Source organism: Pteropus vampyrus, unplaced genomic scaffold (assembly GCF_000151845.1).
Source record: "Pteropus vampyrus isolate Shadow unplaced genomic scaffold, Pvam_2.0 Scaffold122, whole genome shotgun sequence".
NCBI lineage: Eukaryota > Metazoa > Chordata > Mammalia > Chiroptera > Pteropodidae > Pteropus > Pteropus vampyrus.
The window spans coordinates 1856367-1876199 of NW_011888903.1; the positions used below are offsets into that span (position 1 = coordinate 1856367).

At 33.2% G+C, this 19833-nt stretch overlaps 1 protein-coding gene and 1 pseudogene across 1 annotated transcript in view; one reads left to right on the forward strand and one right to left on the reverse strand.

Moving 5' to 3' along the window:
• Nucleotides 1–2276: 2276 nt before the first annotated feature.
• The window catches only part of NDUFV2 (NADH:ubiquinone oxidoreductase core subunit V2), a 29159-nt gene continuing 11602 nt past the window's right edge, over nt 2277–19833 (reverse strand). Inside the window, exons 2-8 of the mRNA XM_011366164.1 lie at nt 18509–18574; nt 17022–17084; nt 16804–16920; nt 13746–13914; nt 12346–12455; nt 8225–8301; nt 2277–2663 (exon numbers count right to left, since the gene is read on the reverse strand). Coding sequence (XP_011364466.1) covers nt 2570–2663; nt 8225–8301; nt 12346–12455; nt 13746–13914; nt 16804–16920; nt 17022–17084; nt 18509–18574 — 696 coding nt within the window. The 3' untranslated portion in view covers nt 2277–2569. The remainder of the gene's footprint in view (nt 2664–8224; nt 8302–12345; nt 12456–13745; nt 13915–16803; nt 16921–17021; nt 17085–18508; nt 18575–19833) is intronic.
• On the forward strand, nt 8330–10548 carry LOC105296191 (annotated as a pseudogene).

Below are 19833 nucleotides of genomic sequence, written 5' to 3' on the forward strand. Positions count from 1 at the left end.
TAGAATCCATCTTCAGCAAGTGGGTAAAATGTTTTCTTAATAGTACCAGGAGCTCAAGGATACCCAAGCATTAAACATATCACTCTTAGCCAAAGTTAAGTTTTATTTATTTAGGATTACTAGCAGACACTTAAAATGTATATATTCGACATCTGAACTAGAAGCCATTCTACAAAATTTACTAACATGTAAGTCGTCACACTTTTAGAATCAACTACTCTTATGTTTTGCTACATTAAGTCCAGTTGAATCCTATCATTCAAAAAATCCTGCCATATTTCAGGAAGGTGAATTTGATAAATGAAAGTATAATCTCAAATCATAGCTTATCATATATATGACTTAGTCTATACAGATGTAATGCCTTTGCAATGAATATTCTTATAACTATTATCATGTTCTGTAGAATTTTCTGGAGCAGAGGCCTCATCCAGTTACAACAGGTTAATTCTGAGCAATCAGCAGCTCTCCCCCTAGCAACTTTCAGTAGCCAAAACCAAACCTAAACAGGTGGTAGATTCTCTGCTAGTAGGGAGAATGAAAAGTTGAATTGTTGGTTTACTTTTGCCATTAAACATCAATAAGTAAAATTTTCCCCCAATTTTCCTTTTTAAAAAAGAACACAGTAGAGAACTGAGAAGGGGAAACAAGGGAGTGAGTGGTGGTAAACATAAATGATACCTATCTCTTCCTACTGTTTTGATAATTAGGCTGGGATATAGCTGTCGTCTCCAGCTCCTGGAAATTGGCAAAGAAATTTAATCAGTGTGTTCATTAATCCAAGAACCATCCTAGATTAATGAAATTTACCTGTTAGGTGTTCTTAAAAGCTGGTTAGGACACTGTCACTAAAATCAGTGTTTTTGTGTTAAAATCAGTAGGATTTTCAAGAAAAATGGGCAAAAAAAATTAAGACTCAGCTCAAAATCCTAATACGACTGCAGTACAATATAAATGATCATCTAAGAAGTATAGAAGTATAAAAGTTCATTGTAGAAATCAAGTTGCAAAAAGTTTTGTTTTGATAATGGTTTAACAGTATGCCTATAATTATTATGACCTAAAATTGTCTGCTTCTAAAATATATAAAAGTTAATAACAAGTGCATATCCTTAATACATGACTTTTTCACCTGGTATCTGAACCTCCCTCCCCACTCTTTTCTTCTAGTTATAAAAGTTTTTTAAATATTCAAAGTGTAAGGCATTTGTACGAAAGTCAATAGTAGAATTAATTTAAATGTTTTTTTTTATCATTTTAAATAAACGGCTTAATAGTTAACAAATAGAAGATAGTCAATATGTATAGACTTTTTAAAAAAGGGATAAAAATAACTAGTAAAAGTAGTTGCCTGTTAGAAGGAAATCAAAAGGGCTCTAGGGTAATTTACCCTAAGGGAGTCATTTTCATTGTGTTACCTTTTGTGCTACTTGAAAAATTACTGTTATTGCCTTCCTTCTAAGGTAAAAACCAAAAATAATTTTTAAAGAGCTAAGGTAAAAACTAATTTTTAAAGACATTCTTAAAAATGTTTTTAATCATAAGTATTAGTTAATAGTCTGTCAAAACAGCAAGGCCAAAGAGCAAATTTCAGAAATCCTGAAATGATTAGATTTATTCCTGCACTCAAGCTGGTTACTAATTTTCAACTTGCAAAACTAATGTACTACAGCTAGTTTCTTAAACTGGATGTAACACACAGAAGGTTTTATCCTTTCTTTTTAAGTTGTAATATGTATTTAACTGTGGAGTATATTTTGCATATCCATTGATCTTTCGAACTCAGATTATACTATATTTCAATTTTTTTCCCCAATTATTTTTTTGTATACTTGCAATGTCAAAAAAGCCAAGGATAATGTCAAAGATCTGTACCTTCCTTCTTTAAAAATGATCTAGAGACAACTACCTTATCCTCCTTATACCTACAGTCTGCCTGAAGTGTCACTTACCAGTTGGAAATATAGTAACAGTTGTGTTCTATAAACAGCAGTCCCCAGTCTTTTTTGGCACCACAGACCAGTGTTCCTATGAGAATCTAATACCAGATGATCTGAGGTGGAATTGAGGTGGTGATGCTAGCGTTGGGGAGCTGCTGCAAATAGAAATGAAGCTTTGCTCCCTCACCCACCACTCACCTTGGACTGGTACCGTGGCCTGGGCGTTGGGGACCTCTGCTATAAATATAAAAATGTTTAAAGGGAGCACTGACATAAAGTTTATGGAAAGATCATGTTAACTTAAGACTTGGCAATGGCTAAGACAGGAAAGCAAAATGTATTTGAAATTTGACAGAATTTTTATTTTACAATAACCTAGCATTATTGATAAGAATGACCTGGCATTGAAAATGTGTGATATTGGAGTAACTGTTAAATAGATTATGGAATAATGTGTTCATAGTTAGCAACACATAGCAGAAGACTTTAAAATGGAGCGCTGAAGTTCTGACATGGTACTTGTATCTCCAAGTTGCTAGGTTACTACCAAAATGTACACAGATTGAAATAAACAACATTAAAAATTTATGTAGATAGGAGATTCATGTTTATTTCTCCTATGTCATATATTATAGGCCCGCTTGCACACCAAAGCCAGGTCCTTTCGGTGGTTCAGTCAAAGAGGTAAGACCCCCAGCTGGCTCACAGGAGAAGCGTCCACTTCTGAAAAGAAAAGCAAGTAACATTAAATTGACTATTAATGGTTACCATTTATAAATTTTTACTTAAAGAAATTATAATTGTTACTTCCCAACAGCCCAGTTAAATAACTATTCCCACCACAAGAAACAGCATAGATTATTTAATCCAAACATTTCAACTTCTGCAAGATTTTCTTCCAAAGTTAAACATGAAAACTGACATAACAAATATCAAAACACCATAAATATGAATATAAAAATAACACTAATACCAGTTCCCATTTCTTGAACAGCGTACATACATTATTAGCTCATTTGATCTCAACAATGCCATGAGACAAGAGATATTGGCCTTATTTTACAGATATAGAAACCAAGCCTTGGGGAATTCAGCATCTGTCAAAGAGCTTAACTGTAGCAAAATAATCCATTACAGAGGACATTTTAAAAAAATCATGTTTTAATAAGCTATAGCACTACATTTATTCTTTTTATATTTGAATTTTATTTAGATTGAGATCTACTGTCACAGAAAGGAATACACACTGATACACTATATTTGGAAATAAACTAGATTCCTTGATTTGGGAGGATGTCCCTTAGATGGAGTAAAGACAAAATCTATTTGTGGTTATGTTTTTAAAGGCTATATTAGTATTTTCAAAAAACAAGTTCCAGTCCAGGGTTGCTACCAAAGCCACAAAGAAAAGAAAACAAGAACAGGTCCTTATGTAGGAACCCATGAAGAGAAGCAGCACAGAGGTAGAAGAACTTGTCTTTTGTTTCACCCCCACACATACTTTCCCAGGTAATCTCTCAACCTCTGCCCTGTCTGACCTCTGTTGCTAGAGCCCAACTCAGCACCTACTCTTGGTTCACCCCTCCTATTCCCTGGCTTTGTTAATTTACCTTGTTCCTGCCACAGATTTTAGCTGAATAATTTGTTCAATTTACATCTCTTTATTCCCTCTGGCTTTGCCCTTCACATTCTGTCATCAATCTTATAAATCTACTTTTAAAGCCTTAGGAAGTCATTTTTTTGTTGAGAGGACAGGAAAGTGATACCACATAAGTTATAAGACGTAAGTATTGTAATGTAACTGAGTATTTAACAAAGAATGCCTACAAAGTCAGAAATTAGTTAATACATTTGCATTATAGGTTTGCTATGAAAAGCAGATCAAAAAACAGACACTGTGTACTATCTGTCAGAGCCTAAAACTGTTGTAGGGTTGAAGTGGCAAAATTAACTAGTAATACAGGTATAGCTGCTGCTCTTTGATTGCCAGTGAAATAATGAAATTAATTTATTTTGGAGGACCTTTCTTCTCTTTTACTAAGTTCCCTCTTGTGATTTAAGCTCAGCTACTCCCTTTACCAATGCAAAGCAGGACCATTTTAAGATTATAAAAACCAAAGTTTCTGGAACAGTGAATGGGAGAATTAACCATGTACACTGCCTGAGCTCTTTACAGGATTATCTAGTTTTATATAAGAAAGTTATTTTAAGAATAACATGGTCCAGTTTCCTAAAGTTTTTTCCATGAAATGACAGTCCCATGACATACTTGAGGGGGAAAGAAGGAGTTCCAGGGGTCCGTCGGCTTGCAAACTTTCTCCTTCCCCCATTATTCACAAAATGCACATTAAAGTATTTTATAAAGGCTGCAAAATCTTCCAGTAATTAAAGCCTACAAACTTTATTTAATTTACTCATTATATAACCTTTCCCCTCATTTGATCTATAAACATGCATCAGAACACTAATAGAGAGGCAATGATCTAGCCCTATCTATTCACCTGACAGCCACAATTTACACTAGGGTATTCGCTTAATAAAAAACAAAAAATTATTTCCCTGATATGTTATGCTTAAAATACCATCTACTAATTACCGTTATCTTCACCACAATTCAAAAGTAAATCTGGCTTTTTAGCCATTCCAATACTATTTCTACATTCATCATTATAAACTCATATGCATTCTAGAAAACTTGGTTTTTCTGTATAGTTCTTATGGCTTAAAAAAAAGTATATTTAAAGAAAATCTACTTTATGTAAGTTTAGTGCTTATCCTTTTAATACTACTCAGAGATACCACTGTCCCTACTTTTAGTGTAAAAAAAATAAGTGATTTTATTGTCTAGTTATTCAACGGCAACCACTTATATATTTTTACATATACTTTGTAGCCTACCTATATATTTTTTACATCTCAGATGTTATCTGCACCCCACAGAATTCTGAAAAATTTAAGATATCTTGATAAAATGAAATATGAATTCAAATCTGATTTAAAATTAGTTTTAGCTATTCCATACTGTAAAACTTCTATATATTAACTAGTAATTTGAAAATAACTTTAAAAGTTATTTTCAGTACTTTACCTGAAGAATAATCTCACCACATAAATATTTGCTTATTACTCTCAAAGTAAAGAGTACTGTCTTACAATCAGTTTAATATTTTCTTTCCAGACATCATTTACCAAAAATTAAAAAGCAGTTCTGAACCACCTAGAAACATTCTTTTACTAATTTTGGCCAGGGTAGACCTCATAGTGGTACTCAGAAATCAACTGGTTACTACTGAATCTGTTTAATTTCTCTCATTACTCAAAGAATCACAATGAGCACCTGTTTCAAATAGGTGAGCGAGTGCTTCAGTATAAAAATACCGATAAAAAAGAATTAGCCAGTTTTGGTTAATTTAAAGAATAATTATAACTGTATTTTGAAAATTACTATCATCACAGTGTCTCTCATTATCCTATATATTCAAGAAATTAAGTTGGAGAAGGAGAGGGCAAGTTCTTGTTTCCATATGCTGGGAAGACATTCTGGAATTACCATGTCCAAATACAATCTTTATATATAACATTGGTGGACTTTTTGCAATTATTGAAAAATAAGATTTATCTCTGCTTTTTAAATAAGAGTTGATAAGTAGTAAATAAAAAATGGGTTCAAAAACCAATAATTCTACTCTTTGGCTCAAACCTAGAATACTGGCAAAAAATCTCAGTGAAGAACTATTTACAATTACCGATAACATTCCTATTATAATCAGATGTTGAAAGTTCGAACTGTGGTTTTTAGTTCCTGTTAATTATAATAATGTTATAGTATCTCTTGTATTAAAAATAACAATAAACTCTAATTTCACCCCTGGTAATCTCATGCACACTTATGGCTTTACCATGAATGACAACTGATGAATCTCCAATCCATGTTACCAGGCCTAATCTATTCCCTAAATTCTAGGCTCATATCTACCTTTTAGCAGTCTACCGTGGGTCTGTCTAGTAAGCATCTCAAACTTAACATGTCCAAAACAAAGTGACTTTTCTTCCCCAAACTTGCTCTACTGCAAATTTTCTCCATTTCAGTTAAAAGAACCACTGAGGTGGTGCTCAGGCCAAAGAGCTAGAAATCACTCATAATTCCTCTGCCCCATGATATCCACTAAATTTTAAACTATTCTCCACACAGCAATTAGGACAATAACTTTAACAATATCACTCATATCATTCCTTACTAAAAAGACTCCGACAACAGCTTTTTATTATATTTAGGTTCCAACCTAAATTACTTACCTAGGCCCTATCTATCTCTCCGAACGCCTCTACCACTTTCCTCCTTATCACCTCACTGCAACCATACTGTCATTTTTCCCCTAGGGCATTAATATATCCTCTTTTCCCTCCCTGAAATAGTCTTCCTCCAGTTCTTTACATGGTTTCTTTGGGATTATTGATTCAGGTCATGGCTCAAATGTTATCACTTTAGAGAGGCCTCTCCTGACTAAATTTATTCTCTATTCCCTAAGCCTGCTTTGTCTTTATAGCATTTATTACTCAGATATTACATTAGTTGTCTGTCTCCATCACTAGAATACATTTGACAACTTTACCTTGTTCATAATTGTGCACACAACATAAAATAGTGCCTGGCACACAGCACACAGCACACACCCAAAAATGTTTGTGAAATAAATGAATGGCGAGGGACTGTCATTTTCCATGAAATGACAGTCCCATGACATACTTGAGGGTGAAAAAAGGAGTTCTTTCTATTTGTATGGCAGGAGATTAATGTTGGATTAATGTTGTGACTGACAGAAGGGAAGTAGGAGGTTCTAAATGGCAAAAATATGACTACTAATGAAAAGGGGACATCTAAAAAAACCAAGTAAATTTAATGAGGAAATCTGCACCTGAGACATTAAAACAAAATGAAAGAAGTTATAGTTTTAAATACAAATACAAGAGTAGCATAAACTTATTTAAAAATATCTGAGTCCTATAAACAAGCTGAAGTTTGTGGAAATTATGGACTTTTTTGGGGGGTGGGGGGGAGGGTGCTACATTGGAAGCACAAGTAAGTAAGGGATATAGGACCAGTGGCTAAGAAAGATATTGTAATGTTAAATGACAAAGGCTTCACTTCAGTAGGCTCCATAATGGAGAATGCTTCTTCACAATGGAAATGTTTTATCCCCCAAAAACGTAATTGTAGCCCAATAAAAGTGAAGAACTAGGAACAAAATGCCAAATCTCTTCATGCAAATTCAATTTAGTGTTAAAAGAAGTTATACTTCTTAGAAAAGAAAGTAATAGTCAATAGAGGTCAGCTTGCCTTTACTAAACTTAAGTTATCCTGAACTGACCTCGTTTTCTTATTAGTCTGCCAGAAAATGAGTGAGTACTTCTAGAGTGCAGACTCCAGAACCACTCATATCCCCTGATTTAGTATTCAACTTCAGGAAATTGTTATTTATAACAAAAAGCAGGAAAACATATCTTAAAATGGGAATAAAGAGCACATCATAGTCCTCTTAATACATTAGAATACTATATAGCAATTAAAACCTAAGTTGAAATTTTATGTTATAAGCAGAAAGAAGTACTTACAAAAGGATTACAACTGTATAAAACCATGAAAATATTTGCTAATATTAAAAGAGAGTTTTGAGTAATGTGAACACTTAGATATGGAATAAGGGTTTATTTAGCAGCAAAAGTTCAGGTTCATTACTGAAAGAAAAGTAACTAGTATAACACAACTGCAGGATGAGAGCAAACTGGATAAACAGAGTTTAAGCTGAAAAAGATCTAGGCATTCTAACTGACTATATGTGTAATTAATGGTGTAATGTATCTGAAATGAAAGTTGATGTAATTAGGCTGCATCATTACAAGCATACTGTCTAGAAGAAAGGAGACAGCCCCGCATGCACTGCACTGCTCAGCACATATCTCAAATACTGTGATTCGTTTAAGTACCTCTTTAGGAAAGTCATTGGTCAACTAGAAAACTACTAAAACCAAAACTTTTAAACGGTGGAATGGATTTCTATTTGTAGTAAATTTTCCTTCTTTATAAGTAGATAACATATGATTATCTGATAGCATCTTAGAAGGGAAAGAAATTTCTTGCTTTAGATGACAGGTCGGTTTGGATACTATCCAAGGCTCCTGACAACTTCTGTAAACTTAGGGTATAAAGTTTTAAAGACTGAGTTTATGTGAAGATCAATTTAGGTTAAACCATTAAAAATGCTCATATAGAAATAAAAGCATACCTTGGCCCAGGTTTTGGAATTTTGCCAGCCTTGAGCTCATCAATAATTTCTTCAATATCCTTAGGTGTGAGATCCTCCTGCAAAAAAAATATTAAAATAGTCCTATTAAAATTTCTACTACTAAAATCTGTATAAATCCCTTAGTTTATTATTTGTCTCTCTCAATTTACAAGTTAGTCACCAAGGCAGCAGCAAATGAATAATTCCTATATACAGTATATACTGCTACTATGTTACCTGAAGAGGTAGTACAGAATAGTCCTTTGAAGCGAAAGTTTCGCATGAGTCCTGGTTCTAACCCTTACTGGCTAGTAATCTTAGACAAGTTACTTAGCCTCCCTAAGTTTGTTTCTTCATTTGTAAACCTACTTTGGAGTGATTTTCAGGATTAAATTAAAAAATACATAAAATGAAACAGTGCCTTGGCACATGCTCAGCAAATGCTATGTCCTTGAAAAAACAGTGAGGTGGCAAGTAGTAATTAGCACCAGCAGGTATAGTAACTTAAAAGTAGATGCCTAATATCTATCCCTAACCTAAAGATCTAATACCCCAGCAGTATTTTCTTTCTTTTCCAGGTAAAATGCACCTTGTTTCAAAGTTCACTTTATTTTCAAAGGGAAAAGTAAAAAAACCTTCTTTTCGACACATTTATTTTAATGGTCTTGACCCTCTAAGCTCCATTTCAACCAGAACAGCTCTATATTTTATACACTGTGCACCTGTGTACAATTTCTATCTCAAGAAAAGGTACTGTTATTTAAAATAACAAATACAATTAAAACACAAACACATACACTTGTATACAAAGCTACTGCAACCTAAATCAAAAGACAATCAAAACAGAATGGGCACAATTAAACTAAGAAAAAAATGCCTAGACTACATTAAATCCCCTTCTCCCCCTCCAAAACTGTTGTGTTTAACAAAATGTTTTGAAGGACTTTAATACTATGCTAGAGAAATCAAGATTCATTACTGTATCTCCAGTACCTAGCCACATAAAAAGCCTTTAATATTTGTTGAGTAATTAAACATTTGTGAAATAAAAAGCTGCTTTCAAACTATTTAGGGTTTAGAGATGCTCAGCACTTCGCAATTATGAGAAATCTTTAAACTCATCTGACGATATTATTCCTCCTCCAACTATTTATTATGAGAATTTGAAAACTCTACACGAATACCCATATTCCTACCACCTAGATTCAACAATTTTTAATTTGCTGTATTTACATGATGTATAGATATGCCTTTTTTTATTTTGGCTGTACCATTTTAAGCAAGCTGCAGCCATCATGACACTTCACTCCTAAGACTTCGGCAGACATCTCTTAAGAAAATTTTCTTAAGTAACACAATGCCATTACCACACCTAATTAATAACAATTCCTTAATAAAATGTCAACTACATAGTCAAACCTATCTAACCATCCCCAAAATGTGATAGCGCTCTTTCCCATCTTGCACGATGGCGGGTGAACAAGCTGAGAAGCCAGACACTAAGAAGAAGCCTGAAGCCAGAAGGCTGATGCTGGTGGCAAGGTAAAGAAGGATAACCTCAAGGTCAAAACACCTAAGAAGGGGAAACCCCACTGCAGCTGAAACTCTGTCCTGGTCAGAGGAAATGGCAGATACTCCCGACCAGCTATGTATTCCAGAAAGGCCATGTACAAGAGGAAGTATTCAGCAGCTAAATCCAGGATTGAAAAGAAAAAGAAGGTTCTCGCTACTGTCACAAAACCAGTGGGTGGCTAAAAGAATGGTGGCACCTGAGTGGTTAAACTCCGTAAAATGCCTGGATACTAACTTACTGAATGAAGATGTGCCTCAAGAGCTGTTGAGCCATGGCAAGAAATCCTTCAGTCAGCATTCAAGAAAACTTTGGGCTAGCATCACCCCCCAGGACCATTCCGATCATCCTCACTGGGCATCACAGAGGCAAGAGGTTTTCCTCTAAGCAGCTGAGCAGTGGCTTGCTACCTTGTGACTGGACTCTGTCTCTCAAACGAGTCCTCTACGTAGAACACACCAGAAATTTGACATCGCCACCGCCACCAAAATTGACTGTGAAAATCCCCAAACATCTCACTGATGCTTACTTCAAAAAGAAGCTGCACAATCACAGACACCAGGAGGGTGAGATTTTTAACACAGAGAGAAATACAAGATTACGGAACAGTGAAAGGTTGATCAGAAAGCCATGGACTCGCAAATTATGCCCCAAATCAAAGCTGTTCCTCAGCTCCAGGGCTACTTCCATTGTGTTTGCTCTCACAAATGGGGTTTATTCACACAAATCGGTGTTCTAAATTTATTACGAAAAACCTAATTAAATGCCTGATCTGTTAAAAAAAATAGCTGTTCTTTCCCTAAGCAAGATCCAAAGTTTGTGACTATTTCATTTTATCTACTCATCAATTAAGATCCACAAAAGTTAAACTACCTTGCCAAACCATTACTAACTGAAAGAATGTTTATTTTTTTAATTTTATTATTTTTTATTTTATTATTTAGCTCTTAGATAAATCCATAGGTTTGTATTATTTAGACTTACAATGCTTCATACAAAGCCCTAATTCCTGTTTAAATCGAGATCCTCATTATTATGAGTAAATTGCAGAAATGTGGGAAAAGGGAACGCTGTTGCCACATTTTTAAAGACTTTTTAAACTATGGGAAATAGATGAGGTAATAAATTTAAATCATTGATCATTAAAATGAAAAAAATCACTATAGGGAAGGAAATGCCCTAGAAATCTAACTAGCCAAGGAAATCAAATTTCATCTTCATTAAAAAATTACAGCTACCTGTTTCAAGCATTATGGCAGAATAGCTGTCCTTACCCTTGTAAAAACTATAAATGCTGGGTAAAATAAAAAACAAAAATTTTAAATTTCATCAATACAATGACAAAAAAGAAATACCTAGAGGCCAAAAACTCAACAAAAACCCAGGTTTGGAACACCAAGCAAACCTGGCTTCAGGGTCTCACAGCCTAAAGGGGCAAGAGACAAAGCCCCAGGCCACAAGAGACATGAAGTTAAGACCTCAAAAAGCTATACCCTCAATATAGAGGTAACTATAAATTAAACTGTCCTTCAAAAAACTGCTAGCCTGGAATCTTACACATTGGGGGAAGATGGGAGGGTGTGAAAGAGGAACTTTCTTTTGGGCCAGTAGCATTTCTGGGAGCAAGAGTAGTAAAGCAAATCTCTTTAAGAAGAGATTTATTAGTTTATTACTATTCAAAGAATTTCCATAAACAAATTTCTAAGAAGTATGAGCTAACGAGATATTGTGAATGAAAACTATTATATAATTAGGGTAGTAGATTATTAAAAAAAAAAAGATAACAAGAAAACTCCAGACACTTGAATATTAAGAACACTTCTAAAAAACAAAGGTCAAAATGCATATTTAAAAATATTTAGAACTAAATGATGAAAATATTCTTATCAAAACTTGTGAGATCTGGCTAAAAGAGTATTTAGGGAGAGGTATGATACCATCTCTGTAAAATGTTTAGAACAAGCAATACAGTATTACATATTAGCATGGCTGGATACATATATTTAAAAAGTTTAAAAACAGGTACAAGAAGAATACATACTTTTTATGATAGTGGTAACTTCTAGGAATGAATGGAAAGGAACAGAATTTTGGGTGGAGATGGCAATGGTTTACCTGCATCAGTAGCTTATTTCTACAAATAATAATAATGATAAAAATAATTTACTGACATGTGGGAAATGTTATTATCTGTTAAGTTTTGGTGGTTATTTTATGTATTTATATGGAAATTACTAAATTTTTTATAATTTAAAAGTTTTAAAAATGTATCATCTCTTGGAGTTAAATGAAAAAATGTTTAAAGATAATAATTAAAAAAAAAATCTTCTGGTGAACAATAATGTGGAAGCTAAAACTGACATTTTTATGAAAGGTTTTCTATTCTTTGATTGTTAATAAATTTTGGAAACCAGGAAAAAAAAAACCCTGGATATTAATGCCAACAATTTCTTCTAAATGAATAATAGAAACCAACACATAGAGGATGGAAAACCAAATATTCTAAATATGACATCATACAACTTTAATTTACATTAAGTGAAATACTCACATAGTAGTTGTCATTTATTTGAACCATTGGTGCATTTACACAGGCCCCTAAACATTCCACTTCTATAAGAGTGAAAAGTTTGTCAGGTGTAGTCTCTCCAACCTTTATTCCTAAAAATATAAATAATCACTGTAAGGACCAGGTTGTATTTTAATAGCAATATGGTCTAAGAAGAAAAAAGAAAAAAGCCTAACAACATATTAGAGGTATGCAATAAATATTTAAGAGTATTAAATTTCTTAAGCAATTCTGTACAATTACACTAGAACATTCAGGAATTTCTTAAGTGTACTTGTTCCTTTAAAAACAATCAAATTTCAGAAGACTCATCTCCAGTATTTGCTGTCTTATAGCAGTGCATCAGACTATATAATTTTCATTTTGATTGTGAAAATGCTGGGTAAAATCATACTATTAGATTGGCAAAGACTCAGAAAACTGCTAATGTCAAACATCATTAAGAATGTGAGGAAAACAATTACTCTCATATCTTGAGGGAAGACATTTTGGCAAAATATAGTAAAATCTGACTCAGCAATTCAACGTCCTATAAACATTCTCAGTATACAACAGAATGAGTATGCAAAGATGAGTATTCATGAAAGTAGCCACAGAGTAAATTATAACAGAAAAATGAGGCAGACATACATATTATGCTATAGCCAAAATAAAGTGCAAAAAGCGAAAAGATGTATTACATTTAAGTATTTAATAATGAAAATAAATCAATACAAAACCTAAAACTAATATACTCAATTATTATCAGAATTTGCACCTTGAAGGTAAGGGGGTAGGATTCTGAACAAACTTCTGCTTTCTATTCTATATACTTTAATAATAAAGTATATAGAACTATATTTACAATATTTACAATATGCAAGTACTGTATATTCAGTAACAACAACAAAAAACCTTTTACTTCACTTGTTATGTATGGTTATAAATGCAGCAATGGCAGTTATGAGGAAAAATGCCTTTTTAATTTTGTAAATGCCACTATAATAACACCCCTTCCTGAAGGTGTTATCATTCTTACTATTCTCTTATCTTATTTGTCCCAAGGCTAGTTTGGAAGAACACGAGGACAATATAGTCACTTAAAAAAAAAAATCACAATAAGTGAAACAATTTTCTAAACAAGGAAAACTTTAAAACTCCTAGAAGCTTTTCAAACATACTCAATGACTAGAAAAGAAAAGGTGGAAATTCAGCTTTGAGGCTGACAACTAAGGAAGAATACAAAATAAGAAAAAATAAAGGTAGACAGTAAGACAAAAATTTACTCATGAAGTACAAACCCAATATGATGGCAAGAGTTGGAAAATTTAAGTAGAAATAGGTCTACTCTAGAAAGACAATTCCAGTTTTCATAAAAGTTATCCATATAACGTGTCCCATACCAAGCTTTTTCTGAATGGCTTCCAGTATGCTGTCAGAGTTTCGAAGCATGCAAGGTGTAGTAGTGCAGACCTGAATGTGATACTTTCCAACTGGCTTTCGATTATACATTGTATAAAAAGTTGCTACTTCATATACTCTCATTGGAGGTACTTGTAAAACTTCTGCAACCTAAAAATATTAGGAAATTTTTAAATAACATAATCACAATGCTTACTGAACATTAGGTATGTTGTAAAAAGCATATTCATTATTGCTTCGATTTGGTAAAATCAGAAAAGTTCTTCAAAGCAGAAAATATACTAATATTTGATATTTGCAAGGTGTTAAGTTCTTCAATTATTTTTTTTAATTAAAATTATTGGGGTGATATTGGTTAATAAAATCAAATAGGTTTCAAGGGTACAATTCAATACTATGTCATATTTATATTGTATTGTGTGCTCACTACCCAGGTAAATTTCCTTCCATCACCAAAAGTCCTGTAATTTTTGTAGACACCTTATACTTAAACCACACAGAGCCCAGAAGCTAATGGTTACCCTACTCCTTGTCTCTATATCTTTAAGTCTAAATCTTTTTCTCTAAATCTTTAAGTCTTTCACTATTAAGAATTTCTACTTTGATCATTTCAACTATTATATTTTGTAACTTAAAATTTCTAACTGGCAAAAATTTGGTGGCCAAACCCCAATAAATTAAGCAATTATATTTTTCAACCTTTCACCAATTTTTCAAATGAGCTTTGACGTTACTGGTGATATATAGTGTGTGCAAATGGTTATGACAACAAAAGGTTGAGAATCAAAGCTTACCTACTAGCCCTTATTGGTTTACGTACACACACACACACACACACACACACACACACACACACACACCCAGAACAATCCAAATATTAATTACTATTTCCTACTGCAATATTCTTTACAAAAGCCGGATCTTATAGAGACTAGTACTTTCCAACCTTTCACATTAAGGTATGTACAGAAAATATTTGTTTTGACATACTAGGGGGTTGGGGAGGTTAGGACCAAGAGATTCACTACTTGAGTACAATTCTCTTGGTCAGGGCAAGTCTGTGGGAAAATAAGGATTTTCAGCTGTTTGCTAGGGCTGGTGCACGTACATTCTACCATGACTATAATCCTGGCTGCAACTTTCTAGGTGATCTAATATTATTAATCTAGCGGGTTTTCAGATTTGATATCTATCATTCTTAAAAATTATGCATATATCTATGTTTTGACATGAAAGAAGAGCTCATTAAATGGCATTTCAGATGACAAATATATTGAACTTCCTCATATTGGGGATTCTAAAAAAAATATATTCTCAAAAGACATCTAATAACAGCTGACATGTGAAAGATTAATTCAGTGATACTAAACCAGGCATGTACCTCTGAATCTGGGGAGCTCTATCAAAATACACATGCTGGATCCCTACCACTGAAATAACTGAATAAATCTGGAGAAACCCTGATGTCTAATTTGAAAAAACTCCTCTCAGGCTGCTGCTGTGCACCTCCCTACACCTCAATGATGGTTAAGAAACTAATGTGTGAGCTTCTGGATTTTGTTTTTGTTCTAAGGTTGGGCTTTTCCTTAGGGAAGGAGAGAAACAATAACCTTAAGTCTCAAATGTAAAGTAGAAAGAATCGTAATTATATTCTCTACATGCTACTTTCTCCCTCTCACACATACACATCCAATTCAAAATAGAACAAGACAATATTTTTTAAATGTTCTCACATTAGTTTCTCATTTATTTTATTTTGCTCTGCTCAACTTGCCACTCAGCAAGACTTTCGACAAGTTTGTTATTATTAAAAACTAATTCTTGCAAAAAAAAAGTATCTATGATTAAAAACATACCTAAATCACTATCCAGAAAGTTGGCTATTATAAAAAACAATGTTAAGTAATTTAGAAACCCCCAAAATATGTGATTGGGAAAAAAAAAAAAAACCACCTATGTTTACCAAATATAGTACCAACCAAATTTGTTTATAACATTTTTCATAATCCAGAAAATACTAAGGGTCCACAAGAGTGTTAGAGTACTGTACAAAGCAAGTGAGTGATCAATAAATAAAACCTAAAATTTGCATTTGGGATTCTATTAGATAAACAGGGGATATTCTTATTCCCCAAGAAAGATGATAATGGTCTAGCTTAACAGTTAGACCAAATAAAATTTAGAATGTGAAAAGAATAAAGTATAGCAAAAAATCTTTGCAAGTAGAAAAATGCATTGAATTGGAAATGGTTCCCAGCTCTTATCACGTAGAAAGCATAATGTAACAACTGGAAGAGATCTATCTAGTTCAAAATCTGCACTGCAGATGAGGAAGTACATCCAGAGAAAAATTACACCTCTTAGCTCTAAGTCAAATAGATTTTCCATCATATTACATTGGCTTATTAGTTGTGTGATTCTCATAAGACTCAAATAATATAAGGTTTTGTAGTGCACTTTGTAAATTATACACTGTAACATACCATACAAATGAAGTTATATTAACAGAATATGAATAAACTTGATATTTGGATTAGTGTCAGAAACACAATCAGAAAAAAATGAATCATAAATATGTATGAAAAGACTAACTTCACTTAAATGGGTCACCATAGCATTTCTGTAGGTTGTTGATTCCAAGGTACCATAATCGAGTGTTATATACCATAATATAAATTTTTGTTAGCTTGTAGCCAAAGCTGCAAAATATTATAGTCACATTAGCTATGAGATCTTTTTTACTGTAATTCTTTTAACTAGCACATTAATTTTCAGAATATCTTAACAGCAAATTATACATATTTGGGATCTTTTTATTATGGCCATTTCTCTCAAAAAGGGTGAAGGGGGAGAAAAATCTCTGTATTATTAAGGAAACCAAAAAAACACAAATATAATTTGAGAAAACATGTAAGTGATTAAAGGGCTTCAAACTTTTATATTCTAACATATAATGACTGTCAGAGGAATTTCTACATAAGGAAGTTACTATACACAATCTCTCCTCTTTTTGAACTAAAGCAAAAACGAATTCAGTACCTTGTTCATAGCAGAAATAGGCAGCCATCCATTCTGTCTTTGGGCTAAATCCAGGACTGGAAGCACGGCTGCTGCTTTATGCCCTTCTGGATAGTTTTTTACAATTGCCTCTATCCTCTGCACCAAAGAAAAAGCACTTGTTTTTATACATCTGGAAGGTACTAAATATTCTGTAAATTAATTATAATGTTAATTTAGTCTACATAGAAACTACATACCTTATAGTTTTCTGGTGTGAAATCAAATGGGGTATCTGGGTTATTCTCAGGAGTATCTCTGTGCTACACAAAAGGAAAATGTTTCCCAAAATTATCAAAATTCTTTCAAAAGTGTGAAAAACTTTGTCCATTACTATATTATTACTGATTGTTTAATCTCTTCACTTTATTTTCAACATGATATATAGCAATCCCTGCATCAAAAAGAATGGCTAAATTAATACACATTTGATGAGTATGATTACCCAAGTAATGTTAGCAGAATTCAAAATTTCAAAAGTTTTAGAAGTCATCATTAATGGTTTAAAGAAGTAGCTTTAGGATAAAAAAAAACAGAGTTATTCAACTTGATTAGAAGATAGGATCTTCTAATTACCAAAACATTACCAATTATTAGAAGCCTTATGAAATTAAGACACAATTTTGAGTGTAAATATAGTTGATTTTTCTAAAAGAGAGTGTATCAAATTGTCAAAGGGACTCACTACTTTAGGGAGGGTACAAAAGCACTGTCTCTTCCCCATGAAACAGAAACTAAGCAACAGCTAGTTTTCCATAACAGAAACTAGCCAACAGCAAGAAGCTTTATTTTTTCTCCATAAAAGAGCAGGCCCTATTTAAAAACTGACAAGAAATGGCATGTCAACAGGAAATCAAATGAGTCACACTGAGATTAACACTTACACCGATAAATGTTCTGTATGTATGGTGAACACAGAACTGAATCCCTTAATATGTTAACTTGGAGTTCTTTTTCAAGGACATAAAAGAGGGAAAAAAATGGAAACTTTGGACAATGATTTCAAATATTTGGCAAATCTGATACGTTTTTATACAAAGATGATAAAATAACAAGCAGGAATCTACTTATCAATAGCATGACTAACTCAATAAGATTCAGCCTGGAAATACTCAGTTTACAAAACTATACCACTAACACTAAATCATACAAGTCTACTAAATTGCCTTTAATCACCAGATTAATCCTTGAACACTGTACCTTGTCAGAGAAAGGGGATACATTATCTTATTCTTTCTGAACTGTGCATTTAAGCTGAGGGGTTCATTGACCTCTACCTGTAGTTAAATCCTGGAAACCGAAAATACAAAGGCCAACTACCAATGTATTCACTTTATTGCTAAAATCCATGTGTTTCAAAATAGTGCCATTTTGGGATTTCCCAACTTGCAGCCTCAGAATCTTCAGTAAGCCAACATGACTGATTTTTGAGAACCCAAAATGTGAACTCAGGTTAGTGCTTACAATAATTTCACCAAATAATCTAAATTATTTCCACCCTTGCCCTGGTAACAATTTAAACTGAAACCACACATCTTTTGAAAGGTAATTAATTCAATTAGCTATTTTTAAATTTCCACAATGGCCAGGATATACCAGACACTAATACTTAAGATATTTTGGATTATTACAACAGATTTACCCAAATTTCCAAGTCTTTTCATTCTGAAGAAACCTAATTACTTACCACAAATAAAGCTCCTCCAGCTCCATTTTGCACTGCTGTCTTATGTAAATTCCTTATATGCCTTCCCTAAAATTTTAAGAAAATTTAGTAAATCACAAGCCTTAAGACGTTTTCCATGTGTAAATATTTTAAGATCCGTAACTAAAAACAGAATCGACTTACGTAAAAGATCTTAAGAAATACTGTCTACTACCCTACACCCTGCCCATTGTATTTCAGGAGATGTATAAAAAAATGGTGACCCAAAGATAAGGTTATTAACTTGCCTACATATAAGATGGCATACATCTGAAGAGTTAATGCACCTTTCACTTTAGTCTGAATCAAGTTGGATGCCCGCTTTCATTTAGTGTGGACCTTCACAAACATGTTTTCATTCTGTACTAATGAGTCATATAATCTGCACAAATGAGTCAACTGTATCCTCCTTTTTAATTCTTTACTTAGTTTAGAAACTCCAGCCATAAAAGTAGTTTCAGAAAGCTGCTTATGATCTTTCGCAGAATGACCATACTTAATTGTTGTGGAAGAAATCCATTTAATTACCCTCTCCAACATTGCATTGCATTTCTCTTTGCCCTGTTGCTTTTCCCCCATTCCTACCTTATCACTCTCCCCTTGCAAAAGCGATTCAACTACTATTCAGACAGACATTCTGTGACTTCTAAGTTCTATTAACCACAGATGGTAGAACACTGGATTAAAACAAGCATAGAACTGGCAGAGTTGGACAATTCAAAGGCGGCAAACATGATAGAGAAGGAAGTAAAAGCAGTGATATAACACAATCACATTTTTCCCCTAGGTTCAAATAATATTTCAGTTAAAGAAATATGTGACATAGAACACTTCTTTTAATTAATAAGAAAAGACCCAGGTACAGAATGTACAACACAGGTTTAAAATATGAGACAGATAAATATCAGTTTCAGGATAATGGGAGAAGGGAGAATTCGATCTGCTAGTGGTACACAAGGAGGTTTCAAGTGTGCTGGTTTTGTTTCTTGGGCAGCAAGTGGATACACAGTGATTATATATATTTTTTGTGCCTGAAATATAAGTTTCTTTTAATAAAGGATGTAATACATATCAAGGAGACATTTTATGTTCTTATAATTTTATTCAATTTCTCCCAAATTGCTTCAGGATTAATCTGTGAATTAAATATAAAGTTATGCCTATCTCCTTGATCTGTCTGTCTAGAACCTGGACTGAGACAAACATAAAACTAAGGTCCTAATTCTTGAATAGTACTATAAGAACAATATCAGCAATAAAGTTTTTAAAAAATTAACAAACTAAAATTTAGAAGACAGTATCTGCAA